Raw genomic sequence first — 27,362 nt, 5'->3', positions numbered from 1 at the left:
TTTATATGTGTAATACTACACTAATTGTTCTCAAAGTAAAAATTTACTCTACTCAAATACAAGGTTATCAAACCCGGACCGGTCCGACCCGGTTCGACCAGAACCGGTCACAAAAAAAATATAAATTTTGACAAAGGTAGGATTCGAACCTTGAACCTTTGGTCTATAAACTCTAACACTCACCACTACACTACCATTTCATATATATCTATTATTAACTATTTAAGAATAAATAATAATGTTATAACTTAAATAATTAAAATATGATTTAGTATTATTTTTTTCAATTTGGATAAATATCATTAAAAAATTATTATATTCTCGGGTTAAAATTTTTTATTATATTTTCTCAATATTAATACAGTTTAATTAGCATTTGATTTTAAATATATACAAATAAATTTTAAAAATCTAATAAATTTAGATTTAAGTTGAATTATAAAATACATATCCTATTAGCATATTTACATGTTAGTTATTAATAAAAAAATAATCACTATTAATTTTAAAAGTATATATTTTCTTTAATTTTTATATTTATTTGTCATGTTAAATTTATTAATTTGATATCATGTTTTGATACTAAATAAATGTTATTATATTAGTATAATTTTTATGAATATAGTTGATATTACTATGTTATAAGATTAAATATGAATAAAAATATAATTTGCACATGATTTTTTAATACCGGTTAAACCCCGGTTGGGTCCCGGTTAAACCTCAAACCTTTGACCCGTTGTCTTTTCTGGTTGTTTGGCCGGTCCGGTTTTGACAACCATGCTCAAATATGATTCTTTGGTAATTCTCTTTCACCTAGATATATCACTTTCCATATATATGTTAGTGGATGAAGAAGAGTATACATGTTGTATTGGAAAGCAGGGTGGGTTGTCACTTAATACTTCTATTTCGAGCAAGGCAATATTAAGACTCACTTACATTATGCAATTTATTTGTCTGGAATGTCACGTGTTCACTCGCAAAAAGTTTGAAAACACCACTTAGTCTTACCACCCTAAAAGCAAGGAATTTTTAATCGGGTCCAATTAACTCAGGTTTTTTTATTTCTGAAGCACAACCATAAGAGAATTCTTATGCGATTGGAGACAGACGATCATGTAGGTTGTGTCATAGGGCACTAAACGCAGACATATCCATCAGCATTCTAGTTGCCATTGGGAAAATCACAAGAGTGGATGTCCCTTATATGAGGTTTGTAACTTCTCTTAATAATGAGTATGTTCCTTGTTATTGTTGTGATCCTGTCATGCAAATTGGGATGATGGATTTTTCATATTGGGCATTTGATTTGAATAATTCCCACACGATCTCGAGAATTAACTGGGTGAGGACCATGGATAAGAAGTTGGACGATGAGTTGGTGGCTGAAGAAGGGTATACATATTAGATTAGAAAGCATGGTGGATTATCACTTAATACTTATATTTCGAGCAATGCAACATTAAGACTCACTCGCACTATGCAATTAGTTGATAATGGTCTTCTTGTTCTCGTCAATAAGCAACAAATTGAATCGCCCTTTTATGGTTTGGAAGTTTTTGTTTCCTTGTTACTCCAAGGAACAACAACGTTTCTGTAGTTGATTGAAATGGAAGACCGCAGGGTCAAAATGTGTTTTTTCTGAAATGACTGATTTGCATTTAACAAATAGCTCTTGACCCACTAATCTTAAGCTGCTTTGAAGGGGTGGGTAATATGAGAGAATGGTGTAGCCCATTAGTTGGGATGGGGGCATTTCAGGTGTACATTAGTATAGGTATTTAGGTGCCGTTTGGTAAGATGTAAAGACCTTCGTAATGGAATGGCCATTACATTGAAGGCTCATTACCATGTTTGGTTGCATGTTACAATTTCATTGTAATGGAATGAAAAAACCTTGAGTTAAATTTTGTTGAAGAAATCTTGTAATCCCCATTACATAGAAAAATGACTTGAATTCTCATTACATTGTCATCTAAGCTCTCATTTCTCAAATCTCATCTTTCATTCTTGTCAAAAACGTAAAAAGTAGAAAAACATGAAAATTAAAAACGAGAAAAATGCAAAAAAAAACCCCCGAAAAAATGCGAAAAATGCAAAAAATGAAAAACCGAAAAAATGAGAAAATAGAAAAACGGTGAAAAATGTTGAAAATGGAAATTAAAGAAATGAGAAAAATGTAAAATAATATGAAAAAGCGAAAAAATATATGTTAATTTATTGATTTCGGTTAATCTAATTTTGTATTTGATTTCGATTTGATTTTTCACATTTTTCTTGTTTTTCGTTGATTTTAATTATGTAAATAAAATTTTATGATTGCATTTAATTAGGAAAATATAAGCGATGTAATGGTTATTACATTACATCATAATTGTCAACCAAACATGGTAATAGAATCACTATTCCATTCCATTACATTATAACTTTGATTACATTACGACCTTGATTACATTACATTGCATTACGGCATACCAAACGGACCCTTAGGGTATGAGTCATTAGTATATAAGGGATGGTTATTGATAAATAAAGATAATTTTGGGAGTTGTTATTTGGCTGCTATTGTAGTGGGGTTTCTCATATGGGGATTAGAGGGTTAAACTTTATCCATTTTATCTTTTATTCTTCTTATTTTTATTTCCAATTGTAAGCTTTCTCTAGTAAGATCTATCAATATATCAATATTTTTCTTTTTTATTGCCATCTGCATTTTGAGTTTCTAACATTGGTCTGACATGTCGGATGCATTGATAACGGAGCCATGGAAAATACAGAAGAAACTGATAGATTTTTGAGGAGTTGTGAGAAAATTAAGAAACATTTGAGAGATATGATAGAGATGCTTCGAAACATAATGGAACTGCCTATTTTCTCTAGTAAAGATCCAGAAGAATGGTTAAGACTGATAGAAACATACTTCAAGTTCAATCCAACCCTGTTTGATCATCGATTCTCTGTTGTTTGGCAATGTTTGGAGGTTTTCGACAAATACTGGTTGGATCTTATTTCTGAAATCTATCCACATTTAACTTGGTTTGAATTTAAGGAATTTTTTCTAGAGATATTTGGAAGTTCTGAAACTCCTAATGGGGAAAATGAAGGTGATAGGGTGAAGCAACAAAGGGAGGAAATCATTATCAATGTTGATTCCAGTTCATCCATCATTCTTACATCTGACTTTCCTCAAGAAAAGGTTTCAAGGGAGATCTCGAAAGTACAACAAACGGAGGAGAAATTAACACATGAATGAGAAGAGGATAAGAAATTGCAGCTGTTGTCGGTGATGAGTTTGCATCGGGAAGAAGGTGACCTAGAGGAACAAAATGGATATTGTCTTTCGTTTGAATTGGGGACCACAAGTGATGTGTACATAACTAATTCAATACCCATTTTGTCTTACATGTGTTACATGACAAAAGTTACATGGGGAGGAAGAAACGCACTGTTTAACCCATCTAACCCGTCTAAGGGACCCATAGCATGTAACCGACATGTTCTTGATACGGGTTAGGGTGAAAGTAATATACAACAATTTCTCTTTGTTTTAGGTACAACAGAAACAGAGCAAAAATTGCAACGGGAGAGTTTCCCAATTATCTTAAAAGAATTGGAAAGATGGTAGCTATAAAGGAGAATATGATGTGGGCACATCCGGGTTCGAATCACATCCGGGTCTGGTGGGGATTTTTCTTTTTTCTTTAATGTAAGCGCATTGCGCAAACTTTTATAAAAAAAATGATGTGGGCACGTTCCTTGTAGGAACATTGTAATGGATGATGGCCATCACTATAATTTGTTGATCTAGGAAAAATGGGTGGCGAGGGTTTGAAATTCATCAAGCTGAATAAAGTATTCAAAGGTAAAGCTTTGAGTTATCAAGTAAAAGTTCAAATTCTCCTTATTGGAGATAATGGAATGGAGATTCTCCTTATTAGAGAATAGGGGAGAACATGTGTTGCAAGGAAAAAATCGGGTCTCATTATTCTTTTATTCTCTTTTACCTTGAATGTAATTGCGATAGACACATCAAGCTAGCCTACCCAAAAGAACAGCAAAGCAAATTCAATCTACAAGATATCTCACTAGTGATTTTTCCTTAAGCATCTTTCCTTTGTTTTGGGTTTTTCTTTTTCAAACATCCAATGGAAACTGGAGTGGAAACGCCAATTGAGGATAGGGCATCAAGCAAACGAACATGAGGTGGAATGTCACGTGTTCGCTCACAAAAAGTTTGAAAACACCAGCTAGTCCTACCGCCCCAAAAGCAATGCATTTTTAATCAGGTACAATCGACTCAGGTCTTTGATTTCTGAAGCACAACAACAAGAGAATTTTTATGTGATTGGATACAAGCGATCATGTAGGATGTGCCATAAGACACCAAACGCAGACATATCCATTAGCATTCTAGTAGCCATTTCGAAAATCACAAGAGTGGTTGTCCCTTATCTTAGGTTTGCAACTTCTCTTAATGATGAGTATGTTCCTTATTATTGTTGTGATCCTGTCATGCAAATTGGGGCGATGGATTTTACACATTGGCATTTGATTTGAATAATTCTCATATGGTCTCGAGAATTAACTGGGTGATGACTATGGATAAGAAGTTGGAAGATATGTTAGTGGCTGAAGAAGAGTATACATGCTAGATTAGAAAGTGGAGTGGATTGTCACTTAATACTTCTATTTTGAGCAAAGCAACATTGAGACTCACTCACACTATACAATTAGTTGATGATGGTCTTCTGGTATCGCCAATAAGCAACAGATTGAATAACCCTTTTATGGTTCAGAAGTTTCTATTTCCTTATTACTGCAAGGAACAACAGTGTTTCAATGGTTGATTACATAGAAGACTGCAGGATCAAAATGTGTTTTTTTCCTAAAAGAACTAATCTGCATTTAACAAATAGCTCTTGACCCACCAATCTTGAAAACAAGAATGCTTTGAAAGGGTGATGTTAGAGAATGGCGTAACCCATTAAATGGGATGGGGGCATTTCAGGTATACATTAATATATGCATTTAAGGTATGAGTCATTAGTATACAAAGAATGGTTTCTGAGAAGTAAAGAGAATTTTGAAAGTTATTATTTGGTTGCTATTGCAATGGCTCTACCTAGTAGAGAGAGGGTTTCTCCTATTGGGGAATAGAGGGTTAAACTCTATCCATTTTATCTTTTGTTCTTCTTATTTCTATTTCCAATTGTAAGCTTTCTCTAATAAGATGTATCAATCTATCAATCTTCCTCTTTTCTATTGCCATATAACACTTGTAAGCTTTCTCTAATAAGATCTATCAATCTATCAATCTTTCTCTTTTCTATTGCCATATAACACACCGCTAATAAACCAGTAGAGCAGGAGTTATTGAACAGAACCATCGCAATCCGCAGGCACAGCCAAATCACACGATTAAATTTAAAAATAAAAAAAAAATCAAGGCTTTCCAACTGCTAAAATGCTTATAATAAATACATTACATTTTTTGAACTGTCTATCTATCAGCTCAAAACAGACAACATTGAACATATATAAGCAAAGTTCAAGACAGGCAAAGCATTTTAAATTGAGGAGCAAGATACACAGTGTAGTATTTGGCTTCAAACAGTTCAACCATTACACTCTACTGTACATGCAAACCTAATAATCAGATTTTAAAAAGGATAGTCCTGCTAAATACTGAATCTGTACTAATCATGTCGTAAAATAAGTTTATATACTTCCACCGATGGCCTCAGCGAATCCAAGTATTTGCTTCAGATCGCTCTGTTACCATCAAAATCATGGACCTCCAACACCGAACTAGTGAACATGACATATCACCCTTGGCCCAGGTCCCAAACCAACCTCAGGTTACTCACTGACCTAAGCCTGAATTCATAGTACATCAATTGCTAGTGGCCGTGCCTGCATACCAAGAAACGAGGTTTCTGAAATGACATCGCCATTTCATGGTCTTCAAAAGGGTGAGGAAAAGTTGGCTCCAGATGAGCTCAGGCCACCAACTACCCCAGGGAGTTTGACAATGCTAGCTCAGTAATGATCCTTTTTACTTTTCTTTAACATCATCGACATGCGACTGATATATTCAGGGCCCAATAGGGTCCCACCCATCAGCAATTGCAGGGCTTCAGCTGCTGCATCTTTTTCTGCACTCTTCTTATTGTTGCAAGGCTGCCCCATGATCTGCATTCCGTTGAACTCCACAGTAGCTCGAAATTGGTTGTTCTTCAACTGCTTCGTCTTGTATGTTGGTGCATTAAATCCTGCTCTTGTTACCAAAGTCTGAAGCTGACTCTTAGAATTATCACCTCCTGGTCCACTTTCAGTCCTTGAAACTAAAGCTGGCTTTACTGTCGTGACAGATATTGTTGAGGGTTTCAGAGCCTGACGACCAAACACAAATCTTCCCTCGCAATGATCATCTGACACCAGCAAACGTATAGCAGACAGAAGCTCATGAAACGCATATATACCCATCCTTGGATTCAAAAGCTGCACATATTCACCATCAAAAATTAACGGATTGCTTAAGACTTAGCCAAAGACAGGTCCAAACAAACAACAATAACATTACTAATGTGCAATATAGGCGCATGACCTTGTAATATACTAGAAAATCTTTATATATATAAAAAAATGAACTCTTTGGAAAAATAATCATAAACCAGATTAGTGGAGAATAATAACATGGCAGAACTAAGTTATCAACCATGGCCTGCCTTACTTTTATCTGAATCAGCTCATCAAGCTCTCTCCTCAAACTTTGATACATTTCAGCTACATATGGTTTCATAAAGAATTCCAAGTATCCCCCCAACATCTTCAAATGCCCATCCTGCCAGACCACATGTTATTCCATATAATCATCACTTTCAACATATAATCCAGAAAACAAGAGACAAAAAGAAAAAAAAGACTTACAGTATCTCCCTTAGAGATGCTTCCACCAAACAAAAGCAACACTGAATCAGAAACAGCTGTTGAATCCCGAAGGAAAACAGCATTAACCTTTATCTTCTCATTGAAAACCAGCCAAGGGTAAGGAATTTTGGATTCCCGAGCATTAACTGAGTTCTACAGGAAGGGAAGAAAAAAATAGAAATCACAGTCTGGTGCTCAATTTGGAAATAGCTCATCAGAATATTAAAATTGGTAAATTAAGACTCACAGTGTATAAAAGAACTTGCCCATCCTCCATGGTTTTCAGAGAAAATGATTTTTCATTGTGCTGAATACAAAATTATGTTAGAACACATGGAAATCATTGAGAAGCGGACTACAATGTTTAACAAATTTTTTGGAGCAAAGAGGGATGGGGGAATTCCGAGCTCTTACAAGAATATACGCTAGAAACAAATAGAGCATGTCAAAATTATGGCAATCACACAATGTAAACTAAAACAAACTATCACTAACCACCACAGAGCAAATCCCTGGATAGAGACCATAGCAAATAACTGCTCGAATGAGATGCTCTTCATGGCTCCATACATTGTAGATGGATGTGTTGCTATCAACCAGGTCAGCTTCTTTCAGCAAAGAAAAGAACTCCTTCCGGAGAGAATCAATTGCTTTCATTGATTGTGCTGATAGAAAATTTTTCCAGCAAAACTCATATCCTGCAAAATCTATTTCAGCATCTTTCCAGCCCTCATATGCTCGAACAAGAGCAAGGTGATCACTATAATCATGGGAAAATTGAGATTTAGCAGCCTCAGCAAGCTGCACAGAAGACGCAAAGGCTTAAATCTTTATATCACAAGCATCAAATACAAAGGGGCCAAATGACTTGTGCCTTAACTACTAACAGAGTATTAGTTACATTAGTATCAAATATTGATAATTAGATTTTGTATCTATTTCTTTTTTCATTTTCTGCACCTGAGCCTTGCGCCTAGCCTCCAGGACCCCCTAGCCCCTTAGTGCACCTTGGGCCTTTAACTATGAAAATCCCCATAAATAACATACTGGATGATGGAGCAAGGTTGATAACTTTTGAGCATATATAAGACAATATAGGGTAAAAATAACTCAACTAAGCTTCATTTTCAATCTAGTTTGCACTTGGCACCGTCTCTATATATACCTTTTTTCTATGTCTACTCAGTTTTGGGAAGTTTCCATTCCCATCACATGGAAAAAGCAAAAAATGTAGGCTAATGCTCTATCAAGCTTGAAACCAGCAACACTAATGAATCATTCACATGAGGGGTCGGACGAGATGCAGTTCATAAAACAAAAGTAGCATGCTTCCAGAGAAAAAACATATGAGCATAGAAAAAGCAATTTACTAGTAAATTTCTCAACAAATATCACTATTCAACAAAGGCATATACGAACCCAATGAGGCCACAGTTCGGGAACCCAATCCTAAATCTAAACTAGAATTAATTTCATCATTTCTACTATCATCATCCCAATGAAACACACAACCTTAATTGAGCAAAGCAAAGATTTCGAAGATGACTTACATCCTTCTTATCCATTGGTGTCAAGAAAGGATCTCTAACACTAAGGCCAGCAACAACAGTTAATACTGGATCCAGACAATTGAAGATAGCACCTAATATGAGCATCTTTCCAAGTTTAGGCTCCATGGGAAGCATAGTCAAATATTTTCCTGTGAAGTGATACATAGTAGAAATTTATACCTAGGAACAGATGAGCATAAGTTGCAACTTGCATGCATCTCAAAAAATTTTAATTAAATATAGTAAGAGGTCTACCTAGAACTGTCAAACTTTCATTTGGATCCAAGGCCCCAATTATTTTCAAGTACTCAATGGCATTTTGAACCTACAAAATAAAAAAATATGGGAAAAAGTGAGAGAAATTAGACAGAGGAATGTGAGTCACATGAATGGGGGGGTGATAAATAGAATTTCCAGGGGGGAAACATAGGGGAAAGGAAATTCAAAATAAGATCAACCAAATAAATTGACACTACCGCCAACAACTCAGGCGACTGCAAAGCCCTAGACAGAAACTCAGATATACTTCCAAGCTTCAAACTTTTGATTTGCAAGCAAAGAGACTGCAAAGGTGTCCTCAATATTTCTGGCAATTGATACTCAGCAAAAGCTTCATATACGCATCTAGGATAAAGATGGTAACATTCTCCTGGTTGAACACGACCAGCTCTTCCTCTTCTCTACATAATACGCAGTAAACGGAAAGGAAAATTATAGTTAATTAATGATTGGATGGTCAACCCATAAGTTTAAAAGTCTACAATAAAAACTAATCAAGCACGTGAACTAAACAAAGTGATCTTACTCCTCGCCATAGGACAAGTATTGACTCAAATAGTCAGTTCCTCGTACTGTCAAAGGATTGCAAAATTTCAAAAGTTTAGACTGTCAACATAATTTTCTTTATTTTTTTTAGAACTTCAACGTTGAAAAAATAAGGAAAATATTTTTTTGAAACAAACGGATCCTAAATATGAAAATATTAACTTTGCCTTTAATGTGTAAATGAGTTTTGCTTTAATTTGAGGATTAAAAATTAATCTAAGGCTCAATGTAGGCTGTTTTAATTCAAAATCTGGACAATAACTTTCCATTTCTTAAAATTGAAGTTTTTCCCTTGTTTTTAAAAAATCTCGTTGACTATCAATTTTTCTTTAGTTTTATGTTAGAGCTCCAGCATTGGAAAATAAGGAAAATGTCTTTTGTGAAACAAACAGGGCCTAAAGTATGAAAATGCTAGTCTTGAAAGAAATTCTTGCTTTGTCACTAACTCACTGGCTGCAGCAATACCATGTAGACACTAGCATGCAAGTATAAATTGATTCAGATATGGAAGTCCAAGACATATGGCCAAAATCTTGGAGCCCCTTCTAGGAATAGGCCATTAAAATCAACTCCATCTCTCTCCCACTCTCCCAACGGCCCTTTTAAAGATTTGACCAAGCATACTTGCTAGTATTTTGGCTTACTGGGTTGAAGATAATTGTGGAATGATGAGCTCCATAAGCAATTGGAACATAGTGTGAAAAACTGAATCAGTTAACTGAAAGACCAACTCAGGTGATAGTTCAAGACTAGCTTAAGTACATGAGAAAATAGCTGTTAAAAAGAGGTTCAACTAGATACAAGCCACTCCAATCTCGCAAGAAAAGCTCATGAAAAGCCAACCATAAGACAAACCACTTGAAGAGTCTCACTGCAGGCACTCCCGATTTTTAAGTATTATAGCACTTTATGCTAGTTTCTGGAAGACAGGGGTGTTAGAACATCGGACCAGCAAATAAATTGTATAAATGAAAGTTCTATAAAGCTCATGTTAACCTAAGAGAAGTTAGGCAACCAAACATAGTTGTTTCATATATGCTGGGTTGTTGGTTACATTACTCATATTATGCTTCTGAACAAAGTTACACCACTCAGTATGTAAAGATGTTAGCAGGTTAAGGTTTCTTACAATTTATGTACACTCGTATTGCACTTTCTTGTTTCCTTGCATCTCTCTTTCAAAGTAAATACTGAATAAGTTGACATGGTACAGACAAGATCAAGCCTTACACAAATAAGACTAGATGTTCATAACCACAACAAACCCCCTCCCAGCATGTGTTTCTGTGGGCTAATTTTAGGCATCTATAAAAGGGGAACTATAATAGGTGCAAATTACAGTTTCTGGACAACTTCATGCTTCTGCATTAAATTATATTGAAAGAAGTGAAGAGCATATATCACTAACTTTCCACCCAAAAAAAAAAAAAAAAAAAAAACTAACTAACTAAACTTGAGCAAATGATATGCCCTCCTAAGATATCAAAATTATATACCTATTCTGGGACAGGGAAGAGAGACTAGACTTCCCTCATGTGCAAAGTCTTACAAGTCAATTTAACTAGATTTTCTATGCAATTGAAATATCATATCTGAATCTGGAACCCGTCTCCGACAATGAATGTAAACAAAAGAAAACCTTACTTGTTGAGCAGAAACCTTTGAGATCCAAGAAGGAAGCAGACAAGGAGTATTATTCAGTGCATCATATGAAGTCTCCTTTGCTTTCCCACAATCAAGCACAAAAACAACATCATTTATTGTGATACTTGTCTCCGCAATATTGGTAGCCAGCACTATTTTCCTTACACCATCTTTAGTCTCATCAAATATTAATTTCTGAAGGCAGTCCAGATAAATTTTCTCTCAGAAAATCATTTAAAAGGAAAAATAACTGAAAGAAAGAAGTACTTTTCCACATCTGATTTATGATTTGATAATTAAAAAAATAAGATAAGTATAGGACGAAAATAAATAGCATATGCAATAAAATTTGTTATTCCATCTCTTCCTGGAGATAAAATTCAGCTGCATCACTTGGTCAATATTTAATTTAAAAAGATCACATGCATAAAAAGGAGAAGAAAGAAATCACCTGCTCTGAGCTAGCCATAGAACCATGGCAAGCGAGTAACAGGACTTGGCTTGGATCCCCTAAAACAGGATGAGCCTGGAGCTTATCCTTCAGAGAACTTATGTCATCCCATCCAGTCATAAAAACTAGAACAGCACCAGGTTTCTCATTTTCACAAATAACACATAAAAGGTGTTCAATGAGATTAAACCCAATGCAATCTGGATTCCAACAGGACAAAGACTCCTGAGTCTCAGGACTGTACTCCTTAAAATCAGCAGCTTTAAGTGCATCCTGGTCACACGTTTACATAATGAGAATAGGGGATCAGGAAACATTTAATATTGCATAAGCAACATTGTCAATAATAAAAACTAGAACACCTCAACAGTGGAAGCAATCTGACTTTTCCTCTTTCTTGGAGCTGGCTTACTTGATCTCCATACCCTTTCTTGGCCATAATCATCAATTTGGTTGAACAGTGTTAATTGGTAACCCGTAAGTTCAAGAATATCTTCCAGAAAATGAGTTCTCACAGGATATGTGAATCCCTATTTACACCATAAAGAGAAAGAGAGGGAAAAAAATAAGCAACCTTGGTCAGACCTTACTTTCTATCTGAAACACTCTGACACATACCTTCCACCAGGGGGGGAAAAGATGAAACTTAGAAGTACCTTCAAATTAATAAACTTACATGAACAAAGACACATTCACTAATGGTGTTTTTGTTATGAAGGAAATAGGGAGCGGAAGGAAATAGGGATGTATATAGACACATACGTGCCTAGACACATTCCTATTTGCTTCCTTTTCCTCACTATTTCCCCCAAAACACACTATAATGAAAGATATCACCCAACCATACATAAGGAAAGAGAGAACCATTACAGATCCACATCCACCTTTGATTAGGTGAAAATCATCCCAGCATTTTCAGTACCATTCCTGTTATTCACTTAAGGGAATAACTAAGTTACAATAGCCTTAATTCATTACATTTCCAATACTCACTTATCAAAGAAAATCTCAATTCCATAGGAAGTCTTCCTACTAAAAGATTATATTTTAACAAGCCCTTTGGATTCAACCATATCAAAGCAAGGACTAGACTCGAGACATAACATAACAGAACAAAGTCACTGAATAGTCTAACATATGGATGGTAAAACATAAGCATTACAATGCAAAAAAAGCTGCAAGAAATTATTGAATGCAGCATAGAAAACCAATAATGTATATTTGTTAAATGAAAATAGAGGCGGCAAGCAGTCAATTTCCAATCATAGAGACATTATCATGTCACTAATTTTGTCATAGAATTAGCTAATATGGAAGAACAAAGGGAAGTACAGTAATCCAAACACTTACAGATACAGAAATCACTACAAATTTGCATTAAATCACCTTCCCAGCTCTCAAAATTAAATATTTGAGCTCAGCTTTATTTACCCTAAACAGCATATAGACTTACTGGAATACGAAGAATTGGTGCTCCACCAAAGTAGGACGAGAAAAGCTCTGCATCGAGGGTTGCACTCATAAGAATCAATCGCAATTCTGGCCGACAAGGAAGGAGATCTTTAAGGACAATAAGCAGAAAATCTGGCATGAAATGTACATCTTAATAGTCAGATTCCACCATCTACAAAATTAGATAAAACTTATGAATTATGATTAAATAAAAGCGACAGCTGGAGGAGGAGATACTGTCCATTCGCAAAATAAAACTCAAATAGTTGAAACTTTACCTTCATTCATTCCACGTTCATGAATCTCATCCACAATTACATGCGTTATGCCTTTTAAATTCCTATCAACAAGTAATCTCCTCAACAAGATGCCTGTGGTGCAAAATAATAGGTGGGTGTCTCTTCCTTTTATACCTTCAAGCCGAACTTTATACCCAACCTTTAAGAATAAAAATACATAACATGCTCATTTTTTATTTTTTCCAAATATTTAGTTTATATTAGGAGGTAATTTGGAGAACTATCTCTAGATCACGTTTGACACAGAACTCACCGATTCACCCAATTTCTCCCCTCTTTCCGACGCAACCCTTTCAGAAACAGACATCACAGATATGCGTCTTGGCTGTGTACATATAATACTGCAACCAGCTCCTCGGACAGATTCTATTTCAGATTCTAATATGAACTGGGGAATTTGTGTGGTCTTTCCACAACCAGTTTCACCTGAAATAATAACCACCTGCAAAATAAAATTTCTGGGTATCATCACAAATAGTGAAGAAAATGGCACTTGAATAATATTGACTGATCTGAGAGTTCAGTGGTTCACTGTCAATTAGGACAGTATGACTACCATAACCTACAGCCAGTTATGTGCAGATAAGCTAATGTGAGATGAACTAAAATCAATCTCTCATAACAAAGTACCAATAATCTATTCCCCCTAAGAAGCAAAGTAAACAAAAGGGACTTCTGTAGTTCAGTGTAAGACAGGTTGCACAAAGTTGCCTAGAATTTGCCATGTCAAACAGAAATAAATAAATGTCAGTAGTATTGCATCATAAGCATTCATTACAGCAAGAACAGCAACAATAACTGTCTTGAAAAAGAGGACTGTGCCATAAAATCAATATACACGTCAGAAAAACCACTACAGTATATCAGCAATAGTATATATAATATGCACACAAGAGTATGGGAACTTTAAGGTAACCAGATCTTTCTTAGCAGTTCGTCATAAGACAGGAGCAAGAGAAAGAGTAAGGCCCTATTCAGTTCAGTTCAATTCAGTAATCATTTCAGTAATTTATCATTACTTATTATAATTATAATTATTTATTATTATTATTAGAACCATTATTATTTTTATAAGCTTTTATTTTAATTATTGCTATTTTTAAAGGATTGTATTATTATTTCAGTTTCAGTAGAATTCAGTTCAGTTCAATAGCATTCGGTTCAGTTTACTTCATTTCAGTCAAAAAGAACAGAGCCTAATGCAGTAAGCCACGCAAACCTGATTTTCTGAAATGGTTGCCAATATAGCATCCTTCTCTTTATAGGCAGGGAGAGTTTTCCGAAATTCCAGCATTTTTCTGCCTCCTTGAGAATCCTGAAAAGTAAAAATCACAATGGTTAGGACTATATTTCAGCTTGCAATCAGATAATATGATATAACAGGGAAAATTATGAAATAGCATCTTAACATCAACAGGCAGCACGGAAAATATGCAACACTGTCATTAATAAAAGAATGCAAACTTTATTAAAATCGTAGAACTTTTATGTGAACTTTTGACAAAAATCCCAAATTAAGGTTAACTTTCTCTGCTTGGTAAAGACTAGTTAGTAGCGATTTAAGCTAAAGTGTTGTGTTTTCTTCAATATTTTCATAATTTATGAAAAAGATGGTGAAGAATAGAGTAGTATAACGTTAAAGCACAAGCATCAGATTCTAATTTGGGTTATTTGAGATTTAACCTATGTTGCACGGAAACGGACATGGGGAAATGTTGTTTCTATGAAAAAATACAGCTAGGAAACGGCAATGGAAACGGAAAAGAAACGGAAAGGGACGCGAAACACGAGAACGCTAGTGGCTAGTGACGAAGAGTTTCCATGCAACACAGGATTTAACAGAAACATTTAAGAAGTCGTCACGTTTACAAAGAAAACATATATATGTTCATTTGCATTGAGATATCAAATTATTGGAGTCTTCATTAAGTGGTTTCTCTGTATAGTCTTTAAAAAAAAAGATGTAAATCTAAAGCAACCAGGATCCTATAAGCACTTTCCAGGGTCAATGTTCAAGTTTCAGCGCAGCTACAACTCTGCAAGTCTGCAACACTGTTTTGGTAAATTTTATAAACAGATATAAAAGAAAACCAGCCCCTACTTTCAAAGTCAAACCATATCAATTAAGCAACTTTGGGTCTGAACCAAAAAGAGTTGCTAGCTTTCAACAATATAAATTTTACTTGTGGTAGCTAGTAACCACCCGGACTAGTAACCTGGTTAGAGTAACTGGTCCAGCCTGAGCTCAAAAAACTGAAGGGGTAAAAAACAAGGTATCATGCCATGTAAAGCTATAAAATAAACAAGCCACTAGTTTCAAAACATATCAATCAAAAAGAAATTGGAACTGAACCAGAGAGAGTTGCTAGCTTTCAATAGTGTAAATTTTACTTGTATTAGCCAGTAACTAACCAGACCAGTCTCCTGGTCAGAGTAACTACTCTAGCCTGATCTTAAAAACTGAGAGGGGCAAAAACAAGGTATCATTTCACAGTTTATAAGCTGTATTCCGCGCAATAATGCAAAATAACTTACCAGATACAGGTGCCTATTGCTGAAATTTAAAACAAAACTTATAAAAACAGGTACATTCAGATAGTAACAGATACATAACATGGTTATATTTTTCAGCGCAAGACAAACCTGCCAAGCATGTTGTTGATCTCGCAGTTGCAAACTTCTCCGCCACATAATTTTCTCCATGACAGTCTTACTAGAAGCCAGTGGCTCTGGTTGCTCAAAAAGCCCTTCATCAGTATTAAGACTGCTGCTGCTGCTTGATCTAGAAAAAGAACTATCTGGAAACCTCTCCTGCCTCTTGGATTTCTGAAAGAGGTATTCTCCAAGATAGGCATCAACTCTTCTTTGTAAACCAGCTGGTAACGTCACCTGCCAATTTGTTTTTTGAATATATTTATTACAACGCCAATGACTAGCATTAAGTTGGACAATATGGAAATAAACAGAAGGTTGTCACAACCCATTAAAAAGAAGATACATAAAAAATAAATAAATAAAATAAATTGCAATGATGCATCAATTCGAATTAATTATGTACAGTATTGTAAAAAGGAAGAGTGGATGTGGTCGGCAGAAAGACAACGAAATATTTAAACAAATTTATTGGGACGGATTGTATAAAGCTCCCCAGGTAGTTGGTGAACCACGTAATTTCAGAGAGAATGGCAGACTATAGACACATATCAAAGAACATACCTCCCTCTGTGGACGCCTATCATCCAAATCAAATCTGTAGTTTGGCAGTGGTATCTTACTAAAAACAACAACCTTCGCATAAAGGTGGCTGCAAAAGTAATATCAGATGAGTATAAATATTGAAAACCACCAGTATACTGAAGCATCTAATATGATGAAGAATAAGCTACCTATACAAACCCATTTTGCTTGCCAAAGCTGCTATTTGTTCATAATCACGTCTATCCTTTTTTTCCCTTGAGACCAACTCTTGCTTCTCATTGTTGTGCAAAAGAATGGTTAATTTTCGCCTCCATTCCTCAATGTTATCAGAAAGGGAAGTACCCTGACAAATACAGTTTAACAATATGCAACCATAAATATATAAAAGAAATTTGCATCGACATACTTTGTAAAGGACCCCAAGGATGGTCTAAGCAAGTTATACATATTCTCAGCAAAGAAATGAAGGACACTCTCATGTTGCAAATTATTAGAAACACTGTTGACCAAAGTAAGAACAGGTAGTAAGAGGGTTGATGTATGTTTGTGCACACACATGAGATAGAGGGATATTAGTGATACTCTTTATAATGAATAAGATTCACTTCCGATGTCTTCTGCCGCATTTCTAGTAGCTCTTAAGGGCGGCCCGGTGCACTACGCGTCCCCGCTGAGCGAGGGTCCGGGGAGGGGTCCCACCACAAGGGTACTGGGGCAAGCCTTCCCTTGCCAATTTATTTGGCAAGAGGCCGCTCCTAAGACTCGAACCCGTGACCTCTTGGTCACACGACAACAACGTTTACCGTTGCGCCAAGGCTTGCCCTCCTTCTAGTAGCTCTTAAATGTGCAAGAAATACATGATGATAGTACTCCCTATTCTAATCCACCATGTACCAGTACTGTTGTATCCACAAAACACTATACTACTGGTATTGTTTGTTCTGCAATACACTTGGCTGCAATAACTATTCATCAAAGTAACATTCTCTCCATAAACTCTACTTTTTTCACTTACTGAAAAGAGTGAAGTAAATTGAGTAGAAAAGAAAGGTATTAATCTCCCAAAATGACTTTGAGCTTTCTCCATATTAAGCTAGCAAAACAGCTAAATCCTCAAATCTACTACTCACCAATCTGATGCTGTGTCATAATAGATCTGGACACTTGCCCTGGATTAACTTAGAGAAAGGTTCGTGACAAGACCCTACAACTTTCTTTATCTCAATGCTGAAACCCTGTTAATCTAATACTTAAATATTTAACAATGATAGCCCTGCCCAAAACATCTCGGAGATATAGATAATTTGGGAAAAATATTTACAGTAGCCCTAGCCTCAAAGTTTGAACACCTTAAAGCAAAAAAAAAAAAAAGCAATGCAAATTCCATCCTCTGGAAATTGTCAGACATTAACATGAATTTGCTTTTAGTTCAATTGGTTCTATGACATTGTATCAGAACCTCTTTGACCAAGTGATCAAGGGTTTGATTCCAGGCAACCCCATTTGTTGATTAAATTGCAGGACATGATAATACGAGCATGTGTTGTGCATGCTTCAAGTCTAGTGGGCATTAGTTCAATTGGCTCTATGACAGAAATTAAGTACAAATATCAAAGGCTAGCTCACCCATTGAAATACTAATAGCATACACCATCAATTTATCTATGAAGGCACGTATCCTATGTACAATCCAACTGTAGAATGTTATCGCAAGATAAGGTTATTTTAGAAGGGTACTAGATCTTATCTTTTTTTTTTTTTTGGTTAAAAGCAATCCCATCAAGCAAGTCAAAATATCTAATTCTGTTTTGTTATTCAAGGTTGTACTTTTACTACAAGTATGTAATCATCTCAATAAGAGGAGAAATAGTTACGAAAGACAGTGAATCTATAGAGAATAGGATGTCATGCATACAGGTCAACTAATTAGCAGTCAGGAAGCAATAAAGGAGACACGGGACAAATTATATAATATAGAAGCAACAGAAAAAATTATTGGCATGAAAAGATAACAAAAATAGAAGTAATCAGTGTGCTTATGGATTCGTCAATCCTCAAAATAACCACCAACAGAATAGCCATATCAAACTAACAGAACCTCCAAGAATAGCAACCAAGGTCCCGACCTTAAACTCAAGGGCAGATAGCAGCACTAAATCTTAGCACTCATAACACTAAACACCAAAGGAATGCCTCTAGTAATTTGATCTGAGCAAGCAATCTAACGCATCATAAAATGCCATAATCAGGTAGGTAATGTTTCACAAAAGGCACTACGTTTGACTACCACCTTTTCCCATATCACATACATATGAATTTTATGCATCATTCTGTTTCAATACATTAACTCTTGACTCTACAAAATTAAATCCCAACAATGTCAAGGAAATTTACCTTCCATTTGTAAGGCACAATAGAAACAGAGATTTAATACAAACATAATTTGAAAAAAAAAAATACTTAGAAAAACCACATTTCATGGGGGGATTAAATATGTACATGCTCAAATGAATGGATATTGGCATATAAAAAAATATGATATGATCGCGAAAAGGAAAAAAAAAAGCATCAATTCAAGCATCAAAAAACAAAGTAAAAGCTACGAAGAGAAGCAAAAGACCAAAACACAAATTGACACTTCAAATGCCAAAAAAAAAAAACAAGCCAGAAGTATCAGATAATAAAAGGTAGAAAGCACCAGAAAATCACATTCATGAACTACTCACAGGCAGCAGGAAGGATGTCTCCATCTCGCGATTGAAACCTTCCTCGGAAACCCCGTCATCATAGGCAGAAATGAACTTATGGTGACTATTTTTATTACCATTACCGGTACTACTACAAATATCATCATTGTTATTAAAATTGTAAACGTTATTTTCAGGGACGCCGGTCCTCTGCTGCTTCTGTTGTTGGAAGTAAGGTAAAGCAGAGCTGTTTATAGAATTTAAGAGAACACCTTGGTTATTATCATGGAGTGTAGAGTCAATATGAGAAGCTGCGTAAGGAGGGCTACATTTGGACTTGGAAATAACCGAGCGGAGACGCAGGTGCGGAGGGACGTAGACGGAAGGCGGGCGGTCCTTCATTTCTGATGAAGAGGAGGAGAAGGAGATGGAGGGTTTCAGGGTTTTGGGGTTTGAAAAGAAAGGAATTTGTAGAGAAACGGAATTAAGAAGAACGGAAGAAAGCATGCAAGGCAAAGGGAAAGCGTTGATTTCAATCGCCGGTGGAAATCCCGGTGTCTGATGCTGGCGGTTGCTGTTGGCTTTGGGGGTTTTTGGTTAACTGAAGGTGAGGGAAGAGGAAGGCAGGCAGAGTGGAAGAGCTGGCTTCCAGTAACTAGTTGTGAAATAAAGCTTACTTCACGCGTCATGAGAGCGTGTAATATTAGTAATGTGGAAGTCGTTAGGTTATTTAAGTGGGTCCATTTGTCGTTATTTGTTACTGGGCCGCATCAGTAAGACGAGTTCTACCATTGTGTTAATTAGTTTTTTTTGGTAGGATTCATCTTCTCATGTAAATATTAAAAACATTTGTAACTAATAACGGGGGGTGTTGTTATTCCCATCTCCATTTTCCCACTCTTAACCATCTGAAATGACGAAAATATCTCTTCAGGTGTTGGGATGGGAATGGATTTTTTTTTTCTCTCCCAATACATGGACGTGAGGACATCACGCCTCACCATAAGGTGAGGTGTGTGGCTATCACGCCTCACCACATAGTGAGGCGTGATAGCCAAACGTCTCACCTTGTGATGAAGTGTGATGTCCTCACGCCTCTCGTAAATTTTTTTTTTAAAATATAATTTAAATTAAAACACGTAACAATAATATAAGTTAATAAATAAATTAAATTTAAACACGTAATAATAATATAAGTTGATAAATAAATTAAATTAAAACACGTAACAATAATATAAGTTGATAAATAAATATTAAAACGGGACTTAGTCCGCTCATTTGTCCATGTCCCTGAGGATATACAACCAATCCATGATTGTGTTGTCCTCTCTCTCCAGCAACATCATTTACCACCCAACCTCCTAATTCTCCGATTTCTAGGACTTTCACCTGAAATTTGCAACCACAATATTTTGTTTTCGTATTCCTCCGTATTACTTCCTCCATATCACTATCCCTTTGGGTATTCTTTATACCACGGGCACATTTAACCAATATCCATTTCAATTTTGCCTCGGTCTTGTGAGAAGATATAGTTAACTCGGAGCCAAGATGAATCGTCGTCTGTTTTGCCCATTTAACAGCTTCCTGGTATGTTTCAAACGTCTGTAAAGAATAAAATTCTCCACTGTAATCAACATCGTCACCTCCAAAGTCTTCTAACGGAACCTGCAAATGTTAACTAACAAACATTAGATTCCAAAATTCGCTAATATTTCGGGTCTCTAGCCCAAAATTCTATTTTCTGGGTACGGGGCGTGTGCACATTGCGCCCCACCACTAGGTGGGGCATGTGAACATCACGCCCCACCATGGAGCTCTTTCTATACTATCAGGTGGGGCGCAATGTTTATACGCCCCACCTCAAGGTGGGGCGTGATGTTCACATGCACCGGACCCCGACAGCCATGTTATTCAAAAAAAATTAAACATATTCGGAAATTTTTAAACGGAAAAATACCTCGACTTTAGCGGATTGGTTATTCCCATCTCTTCCCGGGGATGACAGATTGCTCGCTATTACACGTATAATCAAGGATTTATGAAAGAATTGAGATTTGAGAGAGTTTGAAAGGGTTTAGGGTTTTTGAAAAATATGATAACGGGTAGTATTATCTTTTTCCAGGGGCCGGGTGTATGAATTTGAGACTGGGTATAGTAATCCACTTAATAATCTATACATATACTAAAGCTGATGTTAAAATGCTTATATGTCGATTTGTGTAATTTCTCAACTATGAAATTTTGGAATTCTTTTAATTTATTTTCCAATACATACATACATCTAAGGCTATAAATCTATACATATACTAAAACTAATTTAAAATGCTTATGTGTCAGACTTGTGTAATTTCTCAATTATGAAATTTTGGAATTCTTTTAATTTATTTTGCAATACATACGTAATCCAGGCAATAAATGAGCCGAGCCGCTCATGAGCGGCTCGGTGATCGGCTCGATAAAAGTTCGACTCAACTCGGCTCGATTTATAAACGAGTTGTTCGTGAGTACGATTTATTGGCTCGATTCGTAAACTCAGCTCGAAAGCTCGCGAACAGACTCGGTTAGTGGCTCGATAAAAGCTCGATAAATATTCATGAATAGGCTTGATTATAATATTTATGTAGCTTTATATTAGTAATATTATTTATATTTACATGTAAATATATAATGAAAAACTTATATATATGAAAATGAAAAAAAATCTTGAAAATAAAATTAAAATAATGTTTTTCAAAACTAAATAAAAGTAACAGCCAAATAGTTTAATAAATATGAGAAAGGCATTGGTGCATATGGTGTCAAAACACAAAAGTATCGGTCCAAAGCAAAAGTTATATTTTTTATTATTAATTGAAAAGGAAAAGAAGTGAGGCAGTGTGTTGTGGGTGGGTGGGATAGTAACTAGCAGGAATTTTCACATGCACCTTAATAAACAAGTGAATTTGCTCATTCACCGCTGGCTTTCTTTACAAGTACAACATTAGAAAGCCAGTCCGGGTAATGGACCTCTCAAATAAACTGTACAGCCAAAAGTTTCTAGATCTCGGCCTTGATAGCCACTTGCTTATCTCGTGCCTGCACGCGCTTCTTCTACTTCAGAGGCTCGATAGAAGGGTCGATGTTTAGCTTATGTGTTGCTTGCTCTGGTGAAATGCTGGTGATGTCCTCGGTGCTCCATGCGAACACGTCTGCGTGCTCAGTGAGGATGGCTTTAATCTCGTCGACCAGCTTGGATGGCATCTTGGTCCCAATCTTCAGTGTCTTTCTCTCCCCGACCAGGCAGTCTTCGACCGGCTCAATGGGAGTGGGATTGTACCCCCTCATGTCCATTAGGTCGTCTTCCAGATACAGAGTTGTCTGTGGTTGGGTCGCCTGCCACTGTAGTTTCTTAGCTAGCATTCGGTCTCCGCGGATTGTGATCTCGCCGCCTTGATGCAGTAGATGTTGGAAATTAGGCTAAGGTATAGCAGCGGAAATATAAAAAATTTAACCTATTTCCATTTAACCACAAGATCCGTTAACCATTATTTCATATAAAGAAGGATAAGAAGAAATACCTTTTAGAAGTTCTATCTACCATTGCAAACGAAGTGCCCACAACTTCAAAAGAGATAGAAACTGTCTACCAATCTGTCCCTATCCGAAACAGACCTTCCAGACCTCCGATCGACAATCCCTTCGGTGGAAACATGGAAGAATATGTCTAGAAGCTCCTGTCCAAACATCGTGACGATCCGACGGTTCAATCTCCGGGAATCCACGAAATCGTGAACTGGCCTGATGTATGAGTAGTAAAACGAATTTCTCCCTTTTGTTTGTTTTTCTTCTTCGAGTTCCCAAACACGAAATAAAACACGGGAAGATTAATTTAGTATCAACCGTTGAATAGTAACCAAAGTAGATTGCCTCTAACTAATCAACACAAGATCAAGGATAAAAGAAATAGATGAAAATCAATTGATCAAACGAAGCCGTAGAGAAATCTCGTCCTCGAACTAGGGGTGTCGAATTTTCTCTCTCTTGGACTAGGTGAATTTCGAAAATCACAAGTAGGGTATGGCTTGCTTGGATTGCGAAAATCTCAAGGGAATGGGTATTTATAATCTCTTGTATCTAATCCATAGTTAGATAGAATTAGGTTACTGAATAGGAATTCCATTCGGAATAGAATTCCTAATTATTATCTCACTATATATCCAATATATTAAGGATAATAATAATAACCTTATTGGATAATAATATGAGTATATTAATCTAATTAAAACTCCTAACTTAATTATCTCTTAATTAATTTAATTCATATTCCTAATCTAATTAGGATTAACAAAATCAAATTAATTATTCATGCATATCACTACATGAATTTCGACCCCCTTATGTCCATGGGCCTTATTGGGCTCAATTGGGCTTCTATCAATTAATTAACATCTATCTCTCTTTCAGGTTCCATGTCTTATGTGTGATCCATTAGGTTCTTATTGCTTCTAGCCGTATGCAACGTTATTAAATTAATTTTCAAAGAATTATATTTAATCTTTGCATAACGGAATGATGTACAGAGTATGTGATTAGCAAGTCCGTAATCATTCCCCCAGAGTTATAAGAAGACAGGTTGATTCTGTCGTTAACCTTTCCGTATTAGTTACAGTATAATTCGATCCTTTATCAACTACATCCTTGAACTGAATCTTATGACTATGGGTGATGTCAAGTCACATATAGCGAGACGTTCGTTTTACTTGTACAGGCCGAGTCAACTCAAAAAGATAGGTTAAGTGAAATTTGTATTTCTTACTCTTAAGCTATCACCTTGCAAGGATTTAGAGTCGAGTCTTCCACAAGCGATCCATGGATGTATCTCCCATTTATCGGGAGTGATAAATGCTCAATCCAATATATAACGACTCCGCAATTACTTCCTGTGATACCCAACGTCTACTGTTCACATCCCAGAGTCATCTCTGTTAAGGATCGTGTTACACCAGAGTCAAAGCATCACATTCCGTAATCCAGAATACCAATTAATATTCCTTTGAGTCTGAGGATTAGTTATACCTATTAATACCAATGAGATGAACAGGTGACAAGGATGAATCCACCCATCCTGTTATCTCAAATCGGATCCCCAATCCTAATGAACAACGTTTCATCGGATCTATGTAACTGTCCAGATATCTGTATATATAAAGCTTGTGAGATCAGCTTTCTGTCGGACAGAAGACATTGTTACATACAAGTCTCAATAGTGATATGTCAATCCCAAACATATCACTTGACTTGGGGTGGTTTTAAGTTTATCAGTTTAACTATAAAGTTTTGTCTCACTTCATGCTTGTATGAACACTTTATAATCACTTTAAATAAACTTACGGATTTCCTTTTATTAGACTTTATTTAGTGCTTAAAAGGGATTGTCTTTATATAGTTATAAAACATATATCTTATTAAACAAATGATATAAAGAACAATTCATTTACATTAAGTTTGTATCCTAGAACAATTGTCTATAGGACACTAAACCCCAACATACTCCCACTTGGACTAAAGCCAATTGTTTCTAAAACTTATCCCAGTAGAAGTTAAATGACGATCATGTATTCTCTGGGTTAAAGGCTTTGTCAACGGATCTGCAACGTTGTCCTCTATAGGTACTCTTTCTATTCTCACATCTCCTCTAGCCACAATCTCTCTAATGATGTGGTATCGCTTAAAGTAATGCTTGGATGCATTATGAGACCGTGGTTCCTTTGCTTGCGCAATGGCTCCATTGTTATCACAGTACAGTGTAATGGGATTGACAATGTCAGGCACCACACTAGTTTTGTAATGAACTTTCTAATCCAAACTGCTTCCTTTGCTGCTTTCGCAGTTGCGATATACTCTGACTCGGTCGTAGAGAAAGCTACGCTTCCCTGCTTTGAACTCTTCCAACTAACCGCGCCCCCATTCAAGATAAACAGGTATCCTGATTGGGATTTATAATCATTGTCATCTGTGAGATGACTTGCGTCTGAAAATCCATCTATTTTCAGATCACCTTCTCCGTACACTAGGAACATATCTTTAGTTATTCTCAAGTACTTAAGAATGTTCTTGACGGCAATCCAATGCTCGTCTCCCGGATTCCCTTGGTAATGACTTGTTATAGATAACGCGTACGCTACGTCAGGTCTAGTGTATAGCATAGCATACATAATCGAACCGATTACGCTGGCGTACGGGACTACAGCCATACGTCGTTTATCATCATCGGTTTTAGGACATTGATGATTGTTTAACTTTACTCCATGTAACATGGGTAAGTTACCTCGTTTCGATTTAAGCATGCTAAACCGATTTAGCACCTTTTCAATGTATGTAGCCTGTGAAAGACCAAGCAGTCTTCTCGATCTATCTCTATAGATCTTTATACCAAGTATATAAGCTGCTTCACCAAGGTCTTTCATTGAGAAGTTACCAGATAACCATACTTTTGTTGAAACACCTTTCCACATAAATTTTGATTTGACAAAATTGTTTAAGTATAATTAAAATACATATTCTAAACACACTAAGTTTAAATGCTTTGATTCATTCTACTAATGTGTTTGTTCAATGTTGAGTTAAAACTGTTTATAAGACACAAGAATTAAAAGGCCCAAGCCCAATACGGAAGTCAAGGCCCAAGTCAAACAACTCAGTACAACTCGGCCCGCGTTTGTCAAGACCTTTCCGTTTTTTAACAAAACGCAACTCAGCAAAAGAAGGATCTAGAAGACCTTCGGGAACAACTTCAAGATGAAGCTGCTGAGTAGTCTCGACAAAGCGTACAAGACAGCAGCTGGCAAATGAAAACTTCCAGACAAAGTATTTCTACTTTGGGTAAAGTTCAGACGACACAGTATGCTGTCTAGTTGACTTTACCATAAAAGGAGAGACAGTCTGCTGAGCTGACCGAGGACAGAAGATACACAATTCTGATTGGCCGAGAGCTCTGAGCAAGTCAGGATGACAACGATAGGTAGCCGTTTCCCTCCAACGGTTATTTCGAAATTCGAAATGACCGATGCCCAGACGTCTCTATAAATAGTGCCATCAAAAGCTTCACTCAACACAGAACTTGATCAAGCCATTACGCTGACCAAATTTCTACACAAGTTCTGCAAGCAAAGAAGCAAAGAAAAATCTTACACTACAATTCTTATATCTGTGTAAAAGTCTAGAGTGATTGTTTCAATCGTCTAAAGTGTCTTAGCAAATCTTTGTATAGGACAAAACACTTATCATTTCTAAAGATAGAAAGGAGAGGCTGAGTACTCGGTTTTAGTACTCAGCGAGAGATTAGGATTGAGTAGAGGTATAAAGGAAGGTACTCTTGTCATACTCAGTTGCTAAGATTGTAAAAGGTTTGAGGCTCTACCTTTAAAGAGCTCAGTAGAGGATTTGAAATCTCAGAACGTGTTCCGGGGACAGGACGTAGGCTTAGAAAAAGCCGAACCTGGATAAATCTGCTGAGTGGAGTATTTCTTACCTTTTGCTTGCTTAAAATAACCAAAAACTGACCAAGTAAAGAGGTCAAGTAGAGTTGTGTGCGTTGAACATCTGAGCTCAGGAATAGACTCTAAGTGTTATCTCCTGACTCAAGCTAAGAAACTGACCTAGTCACCAGTTGACTAAGCCAGTATCTTGCTGTTTACTCAGCGCCGCTGTTAAAACCTTTTTCCTTAGAAAAAGAAGTCTGCCCTAATTGCAAAAAGTTTAAATAGTTCATAACCCCCCCCTTGGAACTATACTTGCAACCTTACAAGGGACCAACAAGTGGTATCAGAGCTTAAAAGCTCACTGTAAAAGGTCTAACAACCTTGAGCTGATCCCTACCATGGGCAAAAACAGCACTCGGTTTCTCCCTGGAAACCAAACAACTCAGATACTGCCTGAGGGGCTGTCCATTACTAGGCCTCCCCTATTCTTCAGGTCAAACTATACCTTCTGGAAGAATAGGATGAAAAATTTCATTCAGGCTACAAACGTGAGTGCCTGACTATCTATAGTCCAAGGCCCATTTGTACCTGTCGAAGTTGTGGCTGGCCAAACAGTTGTAAAAGCTGAGGCTAAATGGACAGAGGATGATCTTAAGAAGCTCCAAAACCATGCTTCGGCTATCAATATGCTTCACTGTGCGCTCGATGCTGCAGAATATAATAAAATCTCAGGTTGTGAGTCGGCACAAGAGATCTGGAAAAAGCTGGAAGTCACCTATGAGGGAACCAATAAAGTAAAGGAGTCCAAGGTGAATCAGCAGATGAGACTGTACGAGCTGTTCGAGATGAACAATGATGAG

At 36.4% G+C, this 27,362-nt stretch overlaps 1 protein-coding gene across 1 annotated transcript; it reads right to left on the bottom strand.

The window, feature by feature from the left end:
* Positions 1–5,452: 5,452 nt before the first annotated feature.
* Positions 5,453–19,708, bottom strand: LOC136235663 (DExH-box ATP-dependent RNA helicase DExH5, mitochondrial). The gene is made up of 19 exons (XM_066025503.1): positions 19,079–19,708; positions 16,541–16,695; positions 16,371–16,458; positions 15,798–16,043; positions 14,374–14,469; positions 13,408–13,596; positions 13,134–13,293; positions 12,857–12,987; positions 11,766–11,933; positions 11,404–11,676; positions 10,953–11,147; positions 8,960–9,163; positions 8,739–8,808; positions 8,484–8,632; positions 7,429–7,734; positions 7,181–7,240; positions 6,934–7,086; positions 6,737–6,847; positions 5,453–6,504 (listed from the first exon to the last, which is right to left on the bottom strand). Exons 1-19 carry the CDS (start codon positions 19,544–19,546, stop codon positions 6,043–6,045), a joined length of 3,684 nt encoding a protein of 1,227 aa, XP_065881575.1. The 5' UTR covers positions 19,547–19,708; the 3' UTR covers positions 5,453–6,042.
* Positions 19,709–27,362: the final 7,654 nt, after the last annotated feature.

The sequence above is a fragment of the Euphorbia lathyris genome, chromosome 1 (assembly GCF_963576675.1).
Source record: "Euphorbia lathyris chromosome 1, ddEupLath1.1, whole genome shotgun sequence".
In the NCBI taxonomy this organism is placed as follows: Eukaryota; Viridiplantae; Streptophyta; class Magnoliopsida; order Malpighiales; family Euphorbiaceae; genus Euphorbia; species Euphorbia lathyris.
This window is presented reverse-complemented; position numbering and strand designations above follow the sequence as displayed.

Coding starts and splice junctions, on each gene's coding strand:
- LOC136235663 (XM_066025503.1), bottom strand. CDS start 19,546: ATGCTTTCTTCCGTTCTTCTTAATTCCGTTTCTCTACAAATTCCTTTC. Junction 11,148..11,403: donor CTATGGCTAGCTCAGAGCAG/GTGATTTCTTTC, acceptor GACTGCCTTCAG/AAATTAATATTTGATGAGAC. Junction 6,848..6,933: donor GCATCTCTAAGGGAGATACT/GTAAGTCTTTTT, acceptor GTGGTCTGGCAG/GATGGGCATTTGAAGATGTT.